This window comes from Fusarium solani (genome assembly GCF_023522795.1).
Source record: "Fusarium solani strain SB1 chromosome Unknown bctg00000004, whole genome shotgun sequence".
Classification (NCBI taxonomy): Eukaryota; Fungi; Ascomycota; class Sordariomycetes; order Hypocreales; family Nectriaceae; genus Fusarium; species Fusarium solani.
In genome coordinates, this window is record NW_027072152.1 from 3,337,031 (window position 1) to 3,358,540 (window position 21,510).

Consider the following 21,510-nt stretch of genomic DNA (forward strand, 5'->3'; position numbering starts at 1 on the left):
TTGATGATTAGGGCCCGAGATAACCGGGGTGGGAGGCTCTTAACTCTATAAATAATGGCCGTCGTATTCACAGCCCGAGTGAGAGTGAGTGAGGATCAGCCGTAAAAGCTGACGGGCTACCAACGTCATCCACTGAACCGTCGCAGCCGAGGCGGGCACCATCCTTGTAGGGTACGTACCTCACACCGACAAGGCCCCCCTGTTCCTGGGCTTGCACAGCGCAGATCCACCCTTGGACCTTGTCACCCTCCATCTCCACAAGAGCGGAGTGCCCTGGTTCTGACTCTTCACAGTCATTCACCCGCAAATTCCCATGCTTCTCTGGGCTGCCTGCTCCAAGACAAGACCAGCATGTCCTGTCCCGCTGATCTGTACAGCAGCCCACCCCTGTCGTTTCCCTCCTCCCTGGCAAGTACCCTCGGGTACCTGTTTGAAAGCCGTACGTTTCTGCCTCTTTTTCATCTGGACTGTTCTTGGAGCGTGCGTTGCAGCCTACCACTATGGACTACTGCGACACCAAACTAGGTACGAAAACCACATTCGTGATCCGTCCAATATGCCACAAGCCTCTCCGTCGGAGGTACCTTTCCAACCGTAGACACCGCTCTTTCTCTCTCCCCCTCCATCCGTTTTGTCTTGAAGTGTATGCCACCCCAAGACAAGCCTCTCGCCCGGTAGTACCAGGCCTAGGCCCATCGGCGGCGTACCTGGTGTCTTGTGCCTTGCTGCCCGTGCCTGGTGCCTCTCGACGAAAAGGCCCCTCAGCTGCACGCCACCGAGCAATTCCCGGGCCGGCCTCTCACACTCTTTCATCTTCACTCAGCAACCCCATTCAAAACCCCTGTTGGTCAGGTCAGGTCACGCAGCTCGAGTGCATCGAGGCTAGCACACTAGCGCAAAGGAGTGACTGACAGTGAGTGATTGATGAGAAAAGAAAAAAAGAGGCCACGAAAAAGCAAATCCCGAAAAGGCCCGTGCCTGTCAGGTCCAGAACTTCAGCCCGATTGAAGCCTTGTCCCTGACGATGAGGAGAAAGCAGGGCGAGAAAGAAACAAAGAAGACGTGAGCTCGAGCTTGAGTGTGAGCCTGAAGCTATCGACGCAGGATTTATTGAAGCAGTGACATTGCTGGCTTGGCAGATCATGTACAATTCTAATTCACAAGACGTCAATCTTTGGTTTCGTGTGTGTGCATGCATTGTAGATCTGCAGAGTTGTTACTGCAGAAAGTGGTTCCGCGATACGATACGTGGTGACCTCTTCGACGTCACTTTTCAGCAGCTCGAGTAACAGATCATCAACTCAGACGTTCTTGGCAGTGATTATTGACTGGTCTCCGCTTCTCCGACCGGTTACCGTTCAAGCCTCCAACTCTGTGCTGAATAGCTCCGAGCAATCATCACCAACAGCCTGATGTCCTGATGTGACACTCACCATTTGCGCGCCAGCCGAGAAACTCACTTTGAGCCTCTTTCTCTTCAGCCGTGCAGCGATTCTGTATCCCTCTCTCACCGCTGCGTCGTCCTCCCTTGCGTCTCAGGGCCGGCGCCCCTCGGCGGACGACACCAAAGTGGTCGCCAAGACGCCTCGGGCGGTGCTAGCCTACGATGGTGTGGGGGCAAGTCCGAAGGCGTAAAAGACGGTATATACGATTTGACATGCAAGAAGAGCTGTTGGTCAAGGAGAGACATTGTCTCGTCTTTACCTGCAGCACCTTGGACTATGCCCTACGCGGACACGGCACGGAGGTTAACGGTGGATGGTCTCGCTTTTGTCAATTCAGCTGGAGATTGAATATTGGGAGATGATTGATGGCAGTGGACGCTACTGTGCGGCGCATGCATCACCCACATGAGAAATCTGGCTAATACGCATCTCACCTGCATGATTGGGGCTCTCCTCCTCCCCGGACAACCAAAAGAAAGGGTCTCTGGCATTTGGAATTGAATGAGGGCATCGGGGATGGCGTCTCTGCAGCCGATGCAAGCTGCGAGAAAGAGGAGAAAAGAAGCAATTCACATCAGTTACTCAGCAGCTGTCAAAGAGGAAAAGGTCTCAGATGAATGCAAAAAGAGGTGACGGGGCCGCGGGTCGACAGCCAGCCTCACGGTCAAAATTTTCATTTCTCTGGTCCACAAAGTAGGCGATACAGAAAATTGTATACCGTGAAAAAGAAACACCACATTCGTGAATTCTGCGTGTTCGTTATCGGAACCCCATAACTTATCATTCCACTTCAGGTGCAACACGCAGGACGGACATGTATCTTGATGCGGTGCTGACGATGAAGATCCAGGGTCTTGTTCGATGGAGTCTTGAAAATGTTGCAGTCGAAGGGCGAATGACGATCGCAGTGGAGAGCACAGCATCATTATCGTGCATGGCAAGGCTCCTCTCTCTTTTCTTGGCGGCCTCGTGAACGGACTTGAACGGAGATTGGCTAAGCCTCTCTCGTCTCTCGGCATTGGGGATTTCCTGGTTGTGCTCTCGGGTCCGAAGAGTTACGGACCTGTTCATCGACAGAGCCCAATCTCCCTCCCTGCCTTGCAAGCAGCGAATATCCTCGTCATCAGCTTTCGGCTTCATCTTGTATGTACCTTGCAGTCGATAGTAATGATTAATTCATGACCCTGTAATATTGGACTCCAGCTCGACGGACGTGGCGTCTGCTGCTCGCCCTGACTGCCGGGACGACGCTTGCTTGTCAGCCAGCCATGAAGCGTCGCTGACCCCGAAGCAGTGGAGAGCAACAAGCCCGGGATATCGAGATCTCGGGGCTGACGACGATGCACTGGGGGAAAGATGGACTATTTCTACTGGGTTTATTGTGTTTTTTTCTTTTGTTGCCGTGTAATCTTTGTCAATTCTCACACGCAATCGGAGGGACCACAGATTCTCATCTCGCAGGAGGATCCAGACTTGATTTTTTAGGCCTGTAAAAATGAAAAAAAAAACTGCCGGGCCACGATGTTCAAAAAGCAAATGTCACCGGAGATTTAGGCATAAGCGTGCAGCCCAGCTGCCTGCAAGCGCGGCAGACAAGATTGATTGGGAAGCAAATAATTAATTGTTTTTTACATTGAATCTGGCCTTTCAGTTCCAGCTCCTTGGATCATGCATGCTGGCTTGTAAATTGCTACAGGCTGAGGCTGCAGTCATCCTTGGACCCCCAAAGTCTGGACCTCCTGCAATGCAACATGGCTATTCATGTAGGTCACCACCGTCCTATGGAAATCGAGTCCGTAGCACGGGGGAGACGGGCTTTGCTTAATTAACTTTTTGCTTCTTTGTACTGTAGATTCAGCAGTGGCTGGCTGTTATTCGATCCCGACCCCCCGGTATTATTTCGCTGTTCCCGATCGTCTTCAGCTCTCGTCAACAAAATCATTTTAACTTTGGTTTAATTCCCTGACCCGGAAAATATGAAATGTGACAGCTTCTTGAGTGGCCTGGCACAGCTGAGCACAACGTGCCCCAGCCCCGTAAAGTGGAAAGAATCTTGGGGTTTATCGGGCCATTCACACGCGAGTTCATCTCAACACCAGCGCACTTTCATCAAAGAATCCTGGTCTTCTTGCCGAAACTCATTCTTGGCCTTTTCGATTGCTACCCTAAACACGTGTGATCCCTTCATCGGAACATTGTTTCGTATTCTTGTTCCTGTGCCTTGCTTGTGAAATCTACAATCACACACACGATTATCATCCCGTTCTGAAACTTCGTCCGGTACCTGCATGTACTAACGTAGATAGCCAACTCCCCCCCTGACTCCTCATCCTCAACACCACCTTTGAGTGATAATCGTGATCATCATCACCTCCCCATGACCTCGATGACATGCTTCTCCCCCCTTCCCCTCCCACACTTCCAAACCCGTCGCCTCTAATTGGACGCAACCCCTCTCGCCAACCCCGATCCGTAACTCGATTGAGAAAAAGGCATCAGTTCTTCAACAACGGTTCCAACTTCTTTTTTGCCTCCATCGCTTATTCTTGCAGCAGCCCTCTCCTCTTTTTTCCCCTCTCGAGCATCCATCCACCCATCTTATCACCGGTGACAGCAGGCGCATCTCCTGACGATCGCCTAAGCATGTCTTGGACGCCGAAACCCAAAGGCCGGTGACCATCATCCAATAGAATCGTCGTGATCTGCTTGGCTAGAGGGGCGCCCAGGCCCATCCGATGCCCCTGCTCAGCTGGTGCTGCTTGCGCACGCTACTCTCGCTACCGCAGCCTCTATCCGCGATCTACCAGAAGCCACGGTCCAATCGAGCGCACCGACTCTCGCGTCCTCCCGCTCGATAGCGAGTTGTCCGTCTCTTCTTTGGCGTAGACCTTGGTCTTGTCTTTAAAAATGTGATACATCTGATCCATTTAGCCTGCGCCTTGAGAGGCTTTTTCGGATCGACCATGGGCCGGTGAACCGACGAGGTGATCGAGATTGCGTGAATGACTTGGTGGTGTAATTAATCAACTATCAGAGGTAGAGCAACTTGCGAGGCCAAGCCTTATCACCAGACTAGATGAAAGAGGCACAAGATGGCTTGGACCTACATGCAGGGGCATCATGTCAACGTGACCCGGCGCAAGGGGGATCAAGAGTAATCATGCCCATTTCCATGTGTGCTAACGCGTTATGGTACAAAAGATGGGGTGCAGATGAGGTGCTGTTTTACCAGGTACCGGTATGTGGTGTGCCGCTGCATCCTCTCAGGCTGTCATCACATTTCCTGCAAGTGTCTGAGGCTGCAAGTCTCGAATCCGGTCCCGAGGCTGTGAGTCTTGCGGCCCAGAACTACAGCCTCGGGTCTCTGCGAGACTTGCAGCACTAGAGACCTGCAGCGTCGATCGACTGTGCAGTGCAGTGTTTCTTTCTCACCCGCCTTGACGTGAAACATGCTCCCCTCCAAGACCTGAGCCTAGAGATCGAGCGTCCGGTGAAGGAATCGGAGGATTTCCCTCCTGACGATGCTCGTCCTCCCACCATCTTCGATCCTCTGCATGAAAAGTCTTTCCTTCACCCACGCACCTGGGTCTTGCCGTGACGTTACGACGTTACGGCTCGTCCCCCTCCGTCTCAGATCTAGAAACTCCCCGACACATCCGAATGGGCAGGTAATCAAGGTGATACCAAGACACTTAAAACAAACAGACGCGTACTCATTCCCATGCCCAAAACACCACAACGCCCAGAGATGATCATACATAGTACATCTTACATAGTACACAGCCTCAACCCCTGAGGCGATCCTTGCTTTTTCTCGAGCGTTTCAGTGCCCAGAGCCGTGTTACTGGTGTAAGCACCAGGGATGACGTCTGCATGACCATCCAACTCGGGCATCTCGCGGCGCTGACAAGGTCGATCGATCGTATTGCTGATCATGATGGACTCTTATCGTATCAAACGAGTGACGGAAGCAAGGGAGGATTTGCACGGCCTCAATCAAGTATACCGTCATTCTCACCCTTGAGCCGCTCTACACGCTTCTGCTCCCAGTTATCGAGGTCTCTACCAGCAAGCCGCTGTCTCTAGGTCAGCCAATGCATGCACGTCCAATTCCCAAGAATGAGGCGACGCACGTAGTACTCCTCCTTCATGTCCACCTTTCTCGCGGAGCGGCGGACGTTGAGCTCCTCGTCCTTGGTCATCTGGCGGACCTTGCGATCATGGCGCTCGTAGCGGACGGCGGTGGCCGGGGTGAGGACGAAGGAGCCGGCGACGATGACGGCCATGAAAGGGCAGGCCGAACATGAGGAAGGGGTGCTTGTTCATGACGGTGCGGTACCGCATGCCGATCTTGTTCATGTCGGCCGCGGACCGGAACTTTTTGCTCTGAAACGTCGGCATCGTGAAGTGCGGGTCGGTCGGGTCCGGGATAGAGGTAGGGCGGACTGGTTCGGCGGAGGTTTTTGGTCGGGAGCTCCGTGAGATTGAAAGGATGGACCGGGCGGAGGGTGAAGTTCAGCCTTGCTCTGTGAGGTCGGAGGGGAAGAAGGCGGGCAATTGTGGAGGCGAGTCAAGGCTGATGGGCTGATGGTGTGTTCAATTGAATTGCGTCTGGCGCAGTCGAAGATTGTGAATAGACGTGACAAGAGTCGAGCCAATCGCTTACGAAAAGGAAGAGTTTGATTTGATCATGGTGAGAGGTCGAGTCGGACGATTGACGACTCCATCACGAAGGCTCCACTCTTCTTTTGCGGCGCTGACGATGGAGTCGATGGCCTGTGCGCGTTTACGTTTTCCCGTTCCAGAACGAGACATCCACTGACATCCATGAATTGGAGTGGAGAATGCTCGACCGTTGTCGCGTGGCTTCAGGGTCCAGCTGCATCTCCACTCCAACTCAATGGCTCGATATTCAAAACTCCATCCCAATTATTCCATACTTACACAGACCACTTCACTAATATACAGTAATATTAACTGCTCCTTCAGCCTCATCATGCCAGAACCCACGGCGTCTCGTCCAGACAGGGGAGGATGCACCGTCTTGTGCCACGCCAACCGACATCTCCAGCCGTCAAACACGTCCGAGCAGACAAGCGGACCAATGATCCATGGGTTCTAGAAGGCAAAGGACACCATCGTGAAGCGAGGACCCCGAAATTTGTGCCTGGAATATCCTGGGGAGAGCTGTCAACTCCGAGGCTGGAACCGGTTCCTGCTCGCGTGACCGCCTCTCTCACACACACACACTGTCTCAACAAGCCCGTGCTCTACGCTATTCATGTCCCGAGGAACGTCGAGAACGCACGGTGATGCTTCGGTATTCGAAAAATTTTCCTTCCCGTTTTCTAGTGCCATGAGGGACGAAAAAGATTTTACTACCCAGGTCCATGCTCCAACGTTGCGACGGCGCTTCAAAATTGTGACACGACGTTGAGCTTAGGGTCCTCGGAGATTTAGCAAGGCGGCCAATCGTAGCGTCGGCGATTCCAATTTTGGCATCGGACCGTCGGGCGAAGACATGTCGCTATTACCGAGGGTTGTGGACTGTTGGGCTGTGCTTGAGCCTTGGTGCCTGTTGAGTGACATGGCGATGTGGTCCAAGGAGTGCCCGATATTTGACTCATAAAAACTTCCTAGCGTGGCATCTACACTTGGTCGAGAACCCGATGCTAGCTCTTAACACCTGGCCTTTGAGGGCAAGCTGCCCCAGTACAGCTGTGGCATTGGCTTACTTGAAGTGAAGTAGACGATTCAACAAAAGACCGGCTCAAAATCTAGAGGGTCAGCATGTTTAGGCAGCATGAACTTGTGCCACCGGCTGCCTTCTATCCCTGGCCTGGACGGTGTGATTCAAGACTAGCTCTATGTCTAGCTAATATGTACAAGAAGTTGAATGATGTGGACACATGCGGTTACCACTCATGCTATAGGGTGATATTGAAGAGATGACTTTGCATGGGATCGGTTAACCTGTAGAACAATGACCCTCACCTCGGTATCATTGGTAAACCTTGGGTAACTACACGGCTAGCTTGCCTAACTTCAACTCAACTGTTGTTACGCACACTTACCGTTTACACAAGTGAGTGCATCGGCACAGTCCTGAGCAACCTTGCAAGAAGCGCCTGACCTTCTTGTTAGCATATGCACCGGAAGTTCGCTGTCTATACTCATACCTTCACAGTGTCCAGACCACGAGCATTCATCTCCGCCACCACCGATGCGTTTGATGAGCTTGTTGCCTAGTCCAACCAGGCTGGCGTGGAAGTCGTCAAAGTTGCCTGCAGTCCAGGCAGCTCCTTTAGCGCCTGGAACGGCATCTGCCCCGGTGAAGGCAATGTATAGGACGTCCTCCTCGTCGTGGCTTGTGTTGGAGCCTGTGCCTGCCTGCATCCCTTTGCCGTAGCAGGCTGTTGCGAGAGAGAGGGATGCTTCGCCGACGCTGGGGGCGATCGCCGTGGTCGCCGTTTGAGTCACCCCAGATGCCGTAAAACTGACATCAGCTTAGCCAGGCTTCTGCATATTGAGTGTGATTGCTTACCATCTTGTCTCCGCAGACAACCGCCATGAGGCTGGCCTTTTGCACGCCGACCTCACGGGGGGTCAAATGTCTTCCAACCAGGCTTTGGTGCCTGAGTTTCCAAAGACGACGAACGAGTGTTCGTGAGGATTTAAATCGCTGATACCAACGTTGTACCCTTCGATGATGTACTTGATGGACGTCGTCGGGATGGTGGTTGTCGACTCGCCGCAACGGCCATCATCTTGAGGACCCCCCTGAGCGCCGTCGCAGTCGACGTCCATGTTTGAAAAGGTGCCTCCCTCGCCTTGGAGGTAGACGACGCCGTAGTCTTCGAGATGATCACCGCAGTACGATGTTTCTTACATTGTCAGCTTGGGATCTACAGGGTGGGGAGTTGAGCTTACTGCCATCGTCGAACTTGGAATCGAAGAAGCCGGTGGCTAGTTTGTTGGTGCATGTGCCCTTGGCTTTGAGCTGGTTGTAGAATGTGCGGACGTTGCTGGGGACTTGGAGCGCAGAGGCCGAGGAGGCAAGGAGCAGCGGGACTAGGGTTTGATACAACATGGTGAATATGCAGTTGAACACTAATTGGACTAGAGGAGCTGGAGGGCGATACTGTTCAGAAGAGTAATGTGCGGCCGCAACGGTAGTTTATAGACACATGGCTCTTTGCAACTGTCAGGCAAAGGTGAGCGGCGCATCATACCGTGTTTATTCCCCTTCATCTGATCGACGTTTCGAATCGAGAAGGATTCAGCTGCCTTCCTAAACAAGGTGCTTACGGCCCCTGCGTGACACTACACCTGTCATCTGCAGATCCTATGCACTGCAACCCCCGGATCTGCTCTGCAAATGGGAGCTTGAACAAGGCTCTCATGCTGGCTAGTTAATTCAGCTGCCGAGTTCTGAATGCTACGCTACGCCCGTGTCTTGGATTTTCGGAGTGATTGCTGAACTGCACATGTCGGTGTAGGATTCCAAGACTTGGCTGATGGGTGTTTCATCATCCTGGCTCATCATGTCGCTTACAACTGTTGCCTAAAAGGGTTGTAGTTTCTGTGCTAAATGCGAGTTGAATCAGCATCGACTGTTCAAGTAGCAAGGAGGCTTCCTCGATCCTTTGAATGAAGGACGTGGCAACCTTGATGTCAACTGCTAACTATCAACTGAACCCCTGAGACATATGAATGCTGTTGACGTATTGGGCTATCTGGATTATCCTAAGTATCCTAGTTGTGGTAGGGGGACATTGTATGCGACGGTATGTAAGGAGGCAAGTCACACTGAGTTACCGTAGTGCCGACATGGCTATGTTGCGTGGGAGGATAGTAAGCTGCTCTGAAACTGTCTCCTGATGTAGCTAAGCCGATTACAATATGCCGTTTTGTATTGATCTAGTCTCCTGGTGGAAGACATGGTGTCTCTAGACCTAGCCTGCCATACACACATTTGAGATTCGATGGGCATGCCAGGAGGTACCGAATTCAGTATCTGTTGACGTAGAGAACTCGGGATATTGAATGCCCTAAATTACAACTGTGAGTACCTAGGCTAGTTTGCCGCTCAGTTACGACCAGGCTTGCCGACTTGGGTGGTACTGTTCTCGTTGGGATAGAATAACTAGTTCATTGGCATGCTCGATGGGATATTACTAGGATATAGTGAAACACAAGAATGAAAAATGATCCTTCAAATAGAGACAGACCCCGTCACCCTGACAAACTCATCCTCGAAATGCTTCCACACCTTGTCCACCGTCCCCTCGTCTCGATACTCTCCCAGCAACTTGATCACCTCCGTCGACGCACTTTCGCCATCCCAGTCGACACTATAGACACCACTGCCCTTAGTACCATCAGTGCCGACACTATAGACACCACTGCCCTTAGTACCATCAGTGCCGACGGCTGCCTCGGCACTCTTTTCACCCTTGGCAGGGAATCTTGCACTCAGGCATAACCACGCGTGTCTCTCTCCACACTCCTCTTTGGGAACCCACTTCCCCATGACTGTTGTGCCCAACCGGAAGAATTGCTTGACAAACTGCATCATCAACCCGTCATCCCTACGTATCAGATCCGTGTCTACAGAACCGGGGAAGTTGTGTATGAAGGAAACCTCTGGTGCCTGAGGGGCAAGAGCCTCGAGGGATAGAGTCAAAGCGGTGCAGAGATGTCCCCTTGCGGACTTGATCTTGTTTGGGAGGTTGCGGCCGGGGATGTCGTCGAGAAAGATTTTGCCTTCTTTTGTGCCGGCCATGACGGTTACGACGCGCCGGATGGAGGAGGCCTTCTTGAGAAGGGGGAGGAGGTTGACGGTTAGACGGGTGCGGGAGTATAGAGCGAGGCCGGTGATGAGAGGGAAGCCATCCGCAGTATCTATAGGGATGAGCAGATAGACTTGATGAAGTTGATGCATAACTTACCAACACCATATTTGAGCGTCCCTTGACTCATAAACAAGACATTCACAACCGACTCCTTACTCTTGATATCCTGACAGACCTTGTCCACATTCGCCAACAAGCTCATATCAGCCTGAACAAACTCATACACCCCATCGGAATTAATGGCCTTCAGCTCTTTGAGTAACCGATCACCAGCCTCCCGAGACCGACCGATAAAGTAAATCTTTGGTCTGACGGTGTGCTTGGCGAACGCCTTGAGGGCCGCCTCGCCGATGCCCGCCGTCGCGCCGGCAAAGACGGCGACGAGGCCTGACGGGAGGGTCGATGCAGCAGATGAGTTTGAGTGCTCGACTTCTGAGAGGGACACCATGTTGAAAGTAATGCATATAGATGAGCAGGATGTGAGTTTATTTGGTCGTGAGTAAAGAATGGTAGGACAAGTAGAAGAACTGAGAATGAAGACCCCTTTATACCTATTTCTCCCACAACACCTTCTCAGCTCCCTCTTATCAGAACACCCCATCTCGGCAACACACAATAACGACTCTGCCGACATACTCAAGCCATCATCGACCTCAAGGATCATATGTAAGTCGATGCCGTCCAGCCGGCTCAATGATGGGCCGCAGCAATACGAAAACTGGTTAGCGCCGGTGGTTGGCGCCCCGTGCCGTTCCGTCATGTCGGAGGATGCGAATGCGAGCTCCGGGAACAAAGGTGCAACTGTTAGGCCGGGGCCTATCATGTGTGATGACGTGAACGATTCGTGCCTGGTTGTCAGACAACTCGGTTGCACTTGTTGACCCGTTCTAGAACGTCTACAGTGACGCACATGTCTCGTCTCTCATGCACTCTGTTCAACCTGCAGATACACCAGTGTGAAAACTGAAAGCCAAATTGTATTTAGGCGATAGGTATAGTTATGCAAATGCCCCTTCGCTATCTTGGGAGTTGCAGCCCACTGCTCACAACATCCATCTTGCTATCCATCCATCCATCCATCCATCCATCCATCCAACCTCCCTCCCTTCATGCGCCCCCCGTGTATCGGCTTCAAAACAAAAAAACGCCATGTCCTCCAGCCTGACTCAAATCAGGCCCACTCCCTTTCCAAGGGTAGCCGTGTCGTTGTCTGGTTGCCGTTGGTACAAGAGAAGCAAAAGTATAGTACGTACAAAGGAAATAGTGGTCGGTCGGATGTGTTATGTCCATGTTGGTCTCGTATCGTCTCGTTGTCGTTCGGCCACGTCCGATAGGCCGCATGATGCATTATGAATACCGCTCATCAAAAGTACAGATCCCCCCAGATGACATGTCGTAAACGAACCCCTTCAGATAATATCAATTGCCAAACAACAACCTCGTACAGTCTGTTCCACCTCACCCTTACTGCTCGGGCCGAGGAGGCTGGGCTTGCCAACCGTTGAGGTACGCCATCAATCCCACGCCAAACAGAACAACACCGATCATCGAGGCATAGGGCAGTCCAGCGTGCAGGTGCTTTTCCTGCGCAAGGGCACCCTTTTGAGGACTCGATGGGGTGATTGTGTTGGCCCGGGACAAAGTGGGCGCATCAGAGGATTCGTCGTTGACAACTGGCTCAACGACTCCTGCCTTCTCATCGATGTCTTTAGCATCTTCTGAGGCAGGGGTCTGCTCAGCGGCAACAGCATCGGCCTCAGAGTTTCTTCTCCTCGACCTTGAGCGAGCCCTCTTCTCTGCCTCTTCTCGCAGAGCTTCCTCAGCACGAAGCTGGACAACCATCTCAGCCAGCGTCTTCCTATCAGCATCTCGTTCTGACTCGGCCATCTCGCATCGTTGCTTCCACTCTTCCATCTGCTCCTTCATGTCTCGCATCTGGTTCTCCATAATGTCGATGCGGGCTTGAAGAGCGGTGGCAGTCTCCTGAGCTGCATCAACAGCAGGGGTTGTCTCCTCCACAACTTCCGGTGCGGGAGTCTCGGGAACAACCTCCTCAGCAGCCTCAGGCTCTTCCTCTGGTGCTTCCAACTCCCCAGGGATGGCCGATCCGTTCATGTGAGAAGTTGCTGATTCCTCTAGTCTCTTGGCCAACTCCTCCGCCTCTTCACGAGCAAGTCGTTCCTTCTGCAGCATTTCTTCGAGTTCACGCATACGTGCGGTTTGAGAGTCGATGTCTCGCTTGGCATTGTTCAGGGCCTCGGTAAGCTGGACGATCTGGCTGAGATTATCTGGCCGGATGGGCGAGGTGTTGGGTGGTCCTGACTTGGGTCGCTCGGTGGGACCACGCTTGAGAGAGGGTACGTCGGGCTTCTCAGGAAGAGGCTGCTGAGGAGGAGGTGCAGGAGGATCAGAGAATCGAGCCTTGGGGTCTGCACGGAACGGCGTGCCCATGCCATTAACAATGGGCTGAGGCTTGGGAGGCTCAAGGCCCTCCGGCTTATCAAGATCCTTGAGATCGTCCTTGGATAATAGAGTGTGAACGAACTGGTTCGTCCGGCCTAGATCCTGCGCCTGGAGACGAGCGTTTCGCATTTCGTTCTAGCCAAGTTAGTTAAATAGTTGTTTCTGTGTTTCATTAGACATACCGCAAGCCGTTTGAGGATCTGATCAGTGGCAACCGGGGTTAGAAAGAAAGGCCGCTGTTGAGGCATGCCATTAGCCTGCATGTTCATCATGCCGCCGTTGGGCATCATCCGACCATTGCTGGCCATCGAAGCATTGCTGCCGGCCCGGCCACGCATTTGAGGTCCTGAAGGCATCATCATTGCGCCGTTGGCCGGGTCGAGATCTCCAAAGTTCATATCCAAAACATTGCTTGAAGCACTTAGAAAGCCAGCGTGTTCAACCTTGGCAGCAACCTTGTGATGAACAACAGTTTTCTGATCCTCACTGACGATATCGATACCGAGCTCGAGGTGGTCCGAAGTCTGCAGTTCATGGGGTTCCGATTCGCGATTTTCCTGGGATAGACGAGTTCCGTTGACAAAAGTTCCGTTCGACGACTTGACATCTCGAATATAGATCTTGCCGTTACGCTCCGCATAAATCTCAGCGTGTTGTCTCGACAGCACTTTACTGTCAAAGAAACCGTTTGTGGGAGTCGGGATAGTCTTTTGGTTCGTCTGGCGGCCAATTCGAAGGCTTTCGGGAGCAAAGGGAACAGCAATAGTCTTTCGTTCAAAAGTTCCGTTTAGAGAAAGTAGATATAGTACCGGCTGACCTGGAGGAAACTGCTCGGCGGTCATAGGTCGCATCATGGCCTGCGGTGACATCTGGACCTGGCCAGGACCGGCCTGAACAGGCCCATGGGCCATCATGCCCGCTCCTCGACCGGCAGGTACCCGGGAGAGATCTTGCTGGAAATCACCCTTCCCTGCGGGCCAGGGGTTCTTGGGTTGAGGCCGTTTTCGAGGCGCACCGTTGGCCGACCATTGGCTCAGATCCGTAGTCGACGATAGAGGGGTTCCATTGGTGTGGGAGCCGTTCGTAGCAACTGTGGTGGTGGAGGAGTTGGACGAGGTTGAAGAGACGGAGGAGGACGAGTTGGACCGCGTCAAGGTTTTGCGCGGCATGAACATGCCCATGCCGCCTCGGGCTTCGTCTGAATTCATTTGATGATGTCCGTTAATCGCCCATGCTGGTCGTGAGATCGGAAAGTTGGGCGGGTTGGCGACTGCAGTCATAGGGATGATGTGAGGCACGAGGGCAGGATGCGGCCGATGGACGGAAAGGTTAAGGATTGATGAGATGGCCAGTTCTGGAAGTGGGAGGTGTGCGGCTCGCGCCTCGCCAGGTTCGTCACTCCACTACTGGTCGGAGACAAAACGAGTGCAGCAACGGCTCGAAGACGGGACAGTGCGTTGGAAAGGATGCGCTCGCTGAAAAAAATATGCAAGACGACGCCGATATGCTAAGTGGAGAGGAAAGCTGGTCAGTTCGTGGCTGGGAGAAAGGATTTGGCGCCGAGGAGAGAAGTTGGATTGGGCGGGCCGCCTGACCGGGACGGGTGATCAGGGGCCGACAAACTCGCCAGGGATAGCCCAGAGGGTGAAGAACTCACCAAGCACGAGGGTATCGCGATGTCGGAAGGGGTTTCGCGTCGCAAAGTCGATGGGCGGGAGACGAAAGGCTGTGAGTGAGCTGATGGGAGGTTGCAGTAACAGTATGGGGGAGGTCTGTCCGCCCGTCTCGCTAAGCGCTGCTTGGCGTGTTGAAATTGGGGCCCCGGCACACGGAGTACAGAGCACGGAGTACAGTGGAGCACACGCCCAAAGACTCTGGCATGTGCTCACTGCTCGCAGCTCGCATATCCCCAGCACCACGCAACAAGAGGCTGCAGAGTAGCAATCGCGACGGTCCTGGAGCCTTGAGAAGAGCGTCAGAAAAACAATGCACAATCAAATCCCTCTTGCGAGTCGGTAGCCGCGCTGTGGAGCCTACTCTTGACCCACGAAGGTAGCCACGTGATGACTTCTACACAGTGTATCACCCCCTATGCCGGAGAATCACGGGCACTGTGAGGGAGGCGCTGGTCCGTGCGACCAAATTCAGTTTTCTCGCTCCGACTTTTCGCCGAGTCCGTCTCTGAGAGTGCCATTGAGCCAATCAGCGACCGGTTGTAGAAAGTCATGGTTATTGTCCCTCTACGCTCACAACCCGGCGCAAGACAGCTTCAACTGATCCAAGACTTGCGACAGCGAACGATAAATCTCGTCCACCGTCTCGACGACAGCCTGCCATTGAGCTTCGAGTTTAATAGACGCCGTACCTTTAGTTCAACATGCCTCCCGTTGCGCCCATCAATGCCGGCCAGCATGGCCCCTCCAACATGGAAAAGTGTATGCTAGTCATCTGCCTGGATTGAAGACGCCTGACTGACATTAACTTCGCAGTCAAGATGGGTGCCATGATGGGTGGAAGTAGGTTCTCCCAATCGACATGGGAGAGACAAAGCTAACATGATACCAGCTGTTGGTGTTATCATGGGCTTTGTATTTGGTGCGTCCCCTCCATCTGTCCCCGAAGACTTGCTGACGTTGACTAGGCACCGTCAACATTTTCCGATATGGAGCTGGCCCCAACGGAATCATGAGGACTCTGGGCCAGTATATGCTCGGATCCGGTGCCACCTTTGGGTATGTCAGCATCTTCCTCTGCATCCCACTCAATGCTCACCAGGTCTCGCAGCTTCTTCATGTCTATCGGTAGCGTCATCCGATCCGATGCCGACCCCAAACTGCACGAAATGTACATGCGAGCGCAGCGACGACCCATAGTGAATATGGCCAACCCCGCTTGGAGGAAATCATGAGAGCGGCCAAGATGATCTGAGACGAGAGCAATACCCAGTCAACTTCGACAACCACCCTGTACAGTCTGGCCTTTGATGGCCGCATTCTGTAATATACATATCAAGTCTTCCAAGTTGGTTCTATCGTGCTGCAGTTGGGCCATGCCGGTCGGGCTCTTGGGCGAAACAAAACAAACCACTCAGCGAGGGGTGGTGTCTCATGCGAGGCCCTTTTGTCGGCCTGCCATACCTTGCAGACCGCTGCTTTCTGGGATCAAGTGGTCCAAGATGGCAAAACAAGACAGCAGCTGAAGATATTACATGATTAACACAGCTAGATAGGCGGCAGGACAGCTGTGGCGCTCAAGTTGAGCCGTCAATCGACCAGGTTGCATTTACGGTCAGGATCGACGCCATGACACCCGTGACCTGGCATGCCGACCTACCCCTCGGCCGTGGATACGAGGTCTCGAGCGTTGGTGGTGCAGCGCGAGATTGCCGGGCTGGGAGCCGCTGGCCGCTTAAGGTTTCCACACGCTCAGCTCTTCGGCCATGCGATCTTCAGCATGGCGTTTAATGGCTTATTTCCTCATGGGTTTCCTGCAGAAAAACAATCCTTTCCGGCTTACTTGCTAAATGGCTCTTACACCATCCCTTTGCGATTGGTTCTGCTGTGGTCAACTACCGGAGATGAGTCGAGTGTGGCAGCTAGGACCGACGCGACGTTGCACAACCTTATGCATATTGGACCGCGTCGCTGAGCTGGGAGTCCTGTTCCTGAGGGATCATTCTCTCGTCAGGTTGCACGAACTTTTGATGCTTTAATTTGATGAGGATAATATCATGTCCTAGCGGCGCTGACAGGCTGACTCTGACTCGGCCATGCGATTGGGGGCTGGCTTACAGATGTCTACGCGATCAAGTCCAGATCCGGCCGTAGGCAATTGACGCCTCAAGCTTTCTTCAGCCTTGGATAGGTATCACCGGCTTACAATGCAGTTGGACTATCGCGACCTCGCCACACGGGCGACATGCAGCGGCACCTCAATGCACCCCAGTCATCCCTAGGCATGGCTGATCTTGACCCCCAGGTTGAAAGATCGAACATCCCGCGCGATACCAGCTGACTCCGCTGCTCTCCAGAGACGGCATGCCGTCAGACCCCACTGGCGGTGTTGAGATTGCCTCCTACCTGAATCTTACACGGTCCACACAGCTCTAAGATGCGTGATGAGCTGGCGCTAGCTTATCGTGCTTCCTCTCGACGTCACAGTGAGCGACCTTTACCACCAACAGGTCCGTGTTGTTTTTGAGGTTGCTAAGAAGCTGAACCCCATTGGATCCGCTTGTTTCTTTACTTGGAGATAGAAACGGCTGGCCTGAAACACCTAGCTTGCCGTGCCGTCCGACGACTCAGCTGCTCTGATTAAACTCTCCCTGGCCAAGGACATCCTGGAAGAGGATCATCAACCGTTGGTCGAATATCGGGTCCTGAGATCCGTGTCTTAGTTGAAGATCTCGTGTCTATTTCCGCTTGCCCAAGGCTCAGCAGCCTCGAGTTGCCGATATCATCACGCCCACATCCCGGGAACAAGCACCCCATCCTCATGGCGCCATGAGAGTTTACCCAACAACACCTGATAGGATAATCTGCTTGATTCTCATCTTATTGGTGTGCTGACTATCACCGTGCAGCTTCACCTGATGCATGATGGGCCTCGCCATGTGGCTCCACCACCACCACCATTCGCATCTTCAACGCCTTCATGTGTACAGGTACAATTTTGGAGATTCTGGCGGGCCGTGCTCAGGATGACTTCTCTCAGCCAAAAGCTACTGTGTCCTGATCATGGCCTTACCGAGGAGGAGTGCAACCAAGCCACGGCTCTTCGGCACATGCAGAGCTCCAAGACGGGAGAAGTCCTTCCTCGTGGCTTTCCCGTCCAGGTTCGCCAGCAGCGGCACGTATCAAGTGAGACGTATATAGATAGAGGCTTTCCTCCGCTGAGAGAGTGATCTGATTCAACCCAGACTCGCAGACTGCCTCTTAACTCGATCTCAAGATGGGTAACGGCGACGGAGGGACTTTCAATCTGAAAGGCCTTGGTAAACTGAGCCAGAAAAAGACCAATGGGTACATCCTACCTTCCCTGAAGCTTCTATGAATAGATTGACTGATCTACATACAGCAAATCTCTGCTTGGCACCCTGCTTGCACCACTGCTGCCGTTGTTCCTCTCTAACAACCCTACCCCCAATGGCTATCCATGGAGCACCATGACCCCTCACACCAACTACTACGACCAACACCCAAACACAGGTGTAATTCGGAGGTATGACTTTACCGTCAGCCGGGGTACACTCGCTCCGGATGGATACGAGCTTCCCGTTATTCTCGTCAACGGACAGTTTCCCGGGCCCACCATCGAGGCCAACTGGGGCGACACAATTCAGGTGACAGTGAACAACGACATTGAAGACGAGGGTCTTGCCTTGCATTGGCATGGCATCCAGCAGAAGAAGATGCCCTGGGAAGATGGCGTCCCCGGTATAACGCAATGCCCTATCCCACCTGGAAAGAGTTTCACCTATCAATTCGTGGCTGACTTGTACGGCACCACATGGTATCACTCTCACTACTCTGCCCAATACTCTGCTGGTCTCTTTGGTCCCCTGGTCATCTATGGTCCCCGTGAAAAGAAGAACTACGATATTGATATCGGTCCTGTAATCTTGAGCGATTGGTACCACAAGGAGTACTTTGACCTTGTGGAGGAGACCATGCAGCCCAACGCCCCAGGCCCCGTTTTCTCAGACAGCAACCTTATCAACGGTAAGATGAACTTTAACTGCTCCAACGTGGAGGAGGGAGACACGACGCCATGCAACAACAACGCTGGCATCTCCAAGTTCCGCTTCAAGCGTGGCAAGACGCATCGCCTGCGCCTCATCAACGCGGGGGGCGAGGGCCTCCAGCGCTTCTCCATCGACGAGCACACCCTGACGGTCATTGCCAATGACTTTGTGCCGGTGCAGCCCTACGACACAAAGGTGGTGACACTCGGCATCGGGCAGCGCACAGATGTGCTTGTCAAGGCCGACGGTGATCTAGACGCCTACTGGATGCGCTCCAACATCTCGTCAAAGTGCAGCCTGTCGCGCGCCCCGGACGCCGTGGCGGCCATCTACTACGACGGCGCCAACCGGGACAAGCCACCCGAGTCGCAGCCGTGGGACGTCCCGGACCCGGGACGTGCGCCAACGACGATATTGCGCTCACAAAGCCTGTCATGCAGCTGCCACTGCCAAAGGCCGACCTGACTCTTGATCTTGACGTTGAGCTGCATCTCAATGCGAGCAATGTCACGCTGTGGAGGTTTGGAGGTGTCGATTTTAGGGCCAACTACAACAGCCCTACGCTGCTGCTGAGCAAGTTGGGTAACCACTCGTTCGAGGAGCAGTGGAACGTGAGGAACCTGGGGGACGCCAAGAGTGTGAGGGTCAATGTTATTAACAAGACGCCTGTCGCGTGAGTATTGTTGAGTTGCTCTACTATGGACTATGGCTAATGCTGTTTCTACCCAGGCACCCAATCCATCTGCACGGCTTCAACATGTATGTCCTACATGACGGCCCAGGCACTTGGGACGGCACCATCATCAACGAGCACAATCCCCTACGGCGTGATGTTGTCCAATTACAACCCAACGGACATTTAGTGATACAATTTGACGCAGCAAAGAATCCAGGTTCGTGCCACTCCACAGACTCTGTCACGTCTTGCTCACATACATCCCAGGCGTATGGCCCTTCCACTGTCACATAGCTTGGCACGTCTCTGCAGGCTTTCTCGTGCAGTTCCTCACAAACCCGGACAAGGTCGAGAAGCTGCGGATCCCTAATGTGGTGGCTGAGACGTGCCGGCAGTGGGGAACGTGGACGCAATCGAATATCCCAGCGCAGATCGATAGTGGGCTGTAAGGGTTTTCTTGTTGTGTATTTCTCTTCTTCTTTTCCTTTTCCCGTACTTCTGTTACCATTCGTACGAGGATTTGGATACAATTTTGATCTTCTATAGCCCCTAGTGGTGCAATTTCATTATACCTATACTTGTTGATATCATATCGCCAATGTCTCTCTCCGGTAATTGACGTGACAATCTTGACCTTGAATTCGGCCTGACTATTCTATCTACAAAGTTGGGGTACCTAGTTAAACCATTCCATCTATGTGACATTTCCCATCGCCTTTCGTGACCAACAAAGAAAACTCATCCAGTCGTCTATCATCTACGTATGATGACAGTGTATCATTGCTTTTCCCCACCTCGTCATCTTTTTCCTCATGAATGTTCCTAAACCCGTGTCCGTCGTGACTCTTGTCTAAAAGAGGGTTACTATTTGGATTCTTCCTTGACAGTAGCAGATTCTGCGGGCTGCTCTTGGGGCGTCTTGGCGTCTTTTGGTTGTTGAGCCTCTGTCTCTGATGGCTCAACTTTTGATTCGCCCTCGGGCACCTTTGACGACTCTGTCTTGGTTGGTTCCGCCTTGACCTCCTCCTTGGTCTCTGCTAGCGCTGGCGCTGAGATGGTGGCCGGCTGATATGAAAGAACATTGTCGGGCTTCTCTCCATCGACCTCCTTTGTAGGCTCAGCTTCTGGAGATGCCTCTTCCTCCGCATCGGCCTTGGTGTCATCGTTAATAGCGACCGCCTCCACCTCGGCTGCCAGGCGCTCAACCTCATCCTCCACTTCATCCTCCTTCCTGCCCCTGAGCTGTCGCTCCGCTTCTTCATCTCCAACGGTATCTCTCCATAGGCGCTCAAGCTCGTCTCTCCAGCCAAGCGCATCAGCGAGCTTGCGGATACCGTCGTCGCAGGCACCAAGTTCAATGACATCGTCTGAGCGGTTACCAATCATGCCGACGCGCTCCATGTTGAACAGTACTCGAGGCTTGTCCTCTTGAGCCATACCCGGGAGGGCAGCAAAGGGGTAGACGGTCAAACTGGTGCCGATGATGAGCACCAGATCCGCCATGGCCACATTGTGGACATTGTTGTCAAACGCCTTGGGGAGCGACTCGCCGAAGAATACAATATCCGGCTTGACGAGCCCGTTGCAGCCGGGCTCTCCGCAGTGCGGAACCTTTCCACCAAACACGTGCTCCTTCATCTTGTCGTCGGGGAATTCGGTCTTGCACTCGATGCACCGCTGTGTCGCGAAGCTACCATGGGCCTCGATGATCTTGTTGGGGGGCACACCGGCCGCGCGCTCGAGGCAGTCAATGTTTTGAGTAAAGAGCATCTGGAGGAGGCCCTTGCGGGCGAGGAGGGCTATGAAGGCGTGGGAGACGGTGGGATGGAATTTTCCGGGGTATAGCTCGTTGGCGAGGACGTAGAAGGGCTCGGGATGGCTGCGGAAGTAGGAGATGTCAAAGACGGCTTCGGCGTAGGGAAGGTTGAGGCGGGCGAGGTTGGCGTAGAGGCCCGTCTTGGGCGATCGAAAGTCGGGAACTGAGGTAGAGGTTAGAGCCACCTCTACGGAGTAAAGCTTGAACAAGGAGATACATACTTCCAGCGGCAGTCGAGATACCGGCGCCGGTCAAGACGACAATCCTCTTGTCGCGACCCGTCTTGATGTACTCTGCGACAGCGGCAAGGCTCCTCTCGGAGAGGGCCTTTGGCGGGCCGCCGAAGCTCATGGAGGACTCGTCCTGACCCATCTTGCGAGCGAGCCAGCGAGGGACACGGGGTCCAGGCTTATTCTTGTTGCGGCGTCTTCGACCTATCTTGGCGGTGCCCTGGCAAGGGATACAGAGTCTATTTGCGATGGCGGGCGCATCAGCAGAGGTGGTTGCGAAAA

The 21,510-nt window shown here is 53.3% G+C and overlaps 8 protein-coding genes across 8 annotated transcripts; 2 read left to right on the forward strand and 6 right to left on the reverse strand.

The window, feature by feature from the left end:
* Positions 1-2,225: 2,225 nt before the first annotated feature.
* On the reverse strand, positions 2,226-2,585 carry MRS44_008129 (uncharacterized protein; the record flags this gene model as incomplete). The annotated part of the gene is made up of 1 exon (XM_065620790.1): positions 2,226-2,585. The coding sequence occupies one exon, from the start codon at positions 2,583-2,585 to the stop codon at positions 2,226-2,228; it is 360 nt and encodes a 119-aa protein (XP_065476862.1).
* Positions 2,586-5,437: 2,852 nt separating this feature from the next.
* Positions 5,438-5,731, reverse strand: MRS44_008130 (uncharacterized protein; the record flags this gene model as incomplete). The annotated part of the gene is made up of 2 exons (XM_046269104.2): positions 5,438-5,521; positions 5,579-5,731. 2 exons carry the CDS (start codon positions 5,729-5,731, stop codon positions 5,438-5,440), a joined length of 237 nt encoding a protein of 78 aa, XP_046133847.2.
* A 1,774-nt stretch (positions 5,732-7,505) lies between these two features.
* MRS44_008131 (uncharacterized protein) lies at positions 7,506-8,535 on the reverse strand (the record flags this gene model as incomplete). Its single annotated transcript, XM_065620791.1, has 4 exons — positions 7,506-7,573; positions 7,625-7,941; positions 8,068-8,299; positions 8,376-8,535. The coding sequence occupies 4 exons, from the start codon at positions 8,533-8,535 to the stop codon at positions 7,506-7,508; spliced, it is 777 nt and encodes a 258-aa protein (XP_065476863.1).
* A 1,125-nt stretch (positions 8,536-9,660) lies between these two features.
* On the reverse strand, positions 9,661-10,748 carry MRS44_008132 (uncharacterized protein; the record flags this gene model as incomplete). The annotated part of the gene is made up of 2 exons (XM_046275906.2): positions 9,661-10,349; positions 10,397-10,748. 2 exons carry the CDS (start codon positions 10,746-10,748, stop codon positions 9,661-9,663), a joined length of 1,041 nt encoding a protein of 346 aa, XP_046133845.2.
* Positions 10,749-11,764: 1,016 nt separating this feature from the next.
* Positions 11,765-14,043, reverse strand: MRS44_008133 (uncharacterized protein; the record flags this gene model as incomplete). Its single annotated transcript, XM_046273739.2, has 2 exons — positions 11,765-12,898; positions 12,946-14,043. The coding sequence occupies 2 exons, from the start codon at positions 14,041-14,043 to the stop codon at positions 11,765-11,767; spliced, it is 2,232 nt and encodes a 743-aa protein (XP_046133844.2).
* Positions 14,044-15,140: 1,097 nt separating this feature from the next.
* Positions 15,141-16,227, forward strand: MRS44_008134 (uncharacterized protein; the record flags this gene model as incomplete). The annotated part of the gene is made up of 6 exons (XM_065620792.1): positions 15,141-15,198; positions 15,253-15,279; positions 15,329-15,358; positions 15,405-15,495; positions 15,539-15,607; positions 15,993-16,227. 6 exons carry the CDS (start codon positions 15,141-15,143, stop codon positions 16,225-16,227), a joined length of 510 nt encoding a protein of 169 aa, XP_065476864.1.
* A 1,235-nt stretch (positions 16,228-17,462) lies between these two features.
* On the forward strand, positions 17,463-19,631 carry MRS44_008135 (uncharacterized protein; the record flags this gene model as incomplete). The annotated part of the gene is made up of 6 exons (XM_065620793.1): positions 17,463-17,597; positions 17,714-17,784; positions 17,840-18,887; positions 18,935-19,179; positions 19,236-19,399; positions 19,495-19,631. 6 exons carry the CDS (start codon positions 17,463-17,465, stop codon positions 19,629-19,631), a joined length of 1,800 nt encoding a protein of 599 aa, XP_065476865.1.
* A 415-nt stretch (positions 19,632-20,046) lies between these two features.
* On the reverse strand, positions 20,047-21,370 carry MRS44_008136 (uncharacterized protein; the record flags this gene model as incomplete). Its single annotated transcript, XM_046273738.2, has 2 exons — positions 20,047-21,161; positions 21,220-21,370. 2 exons carry the CDS (start codon positions 21,368-21,370, stop codon positions 20,047-20,049), a joined length of 1,266 nt encoding a protein of 421 aa, XP_046133841.2.
* Positions 21,371-21,510: the final 140 nt, after the last annotated feature.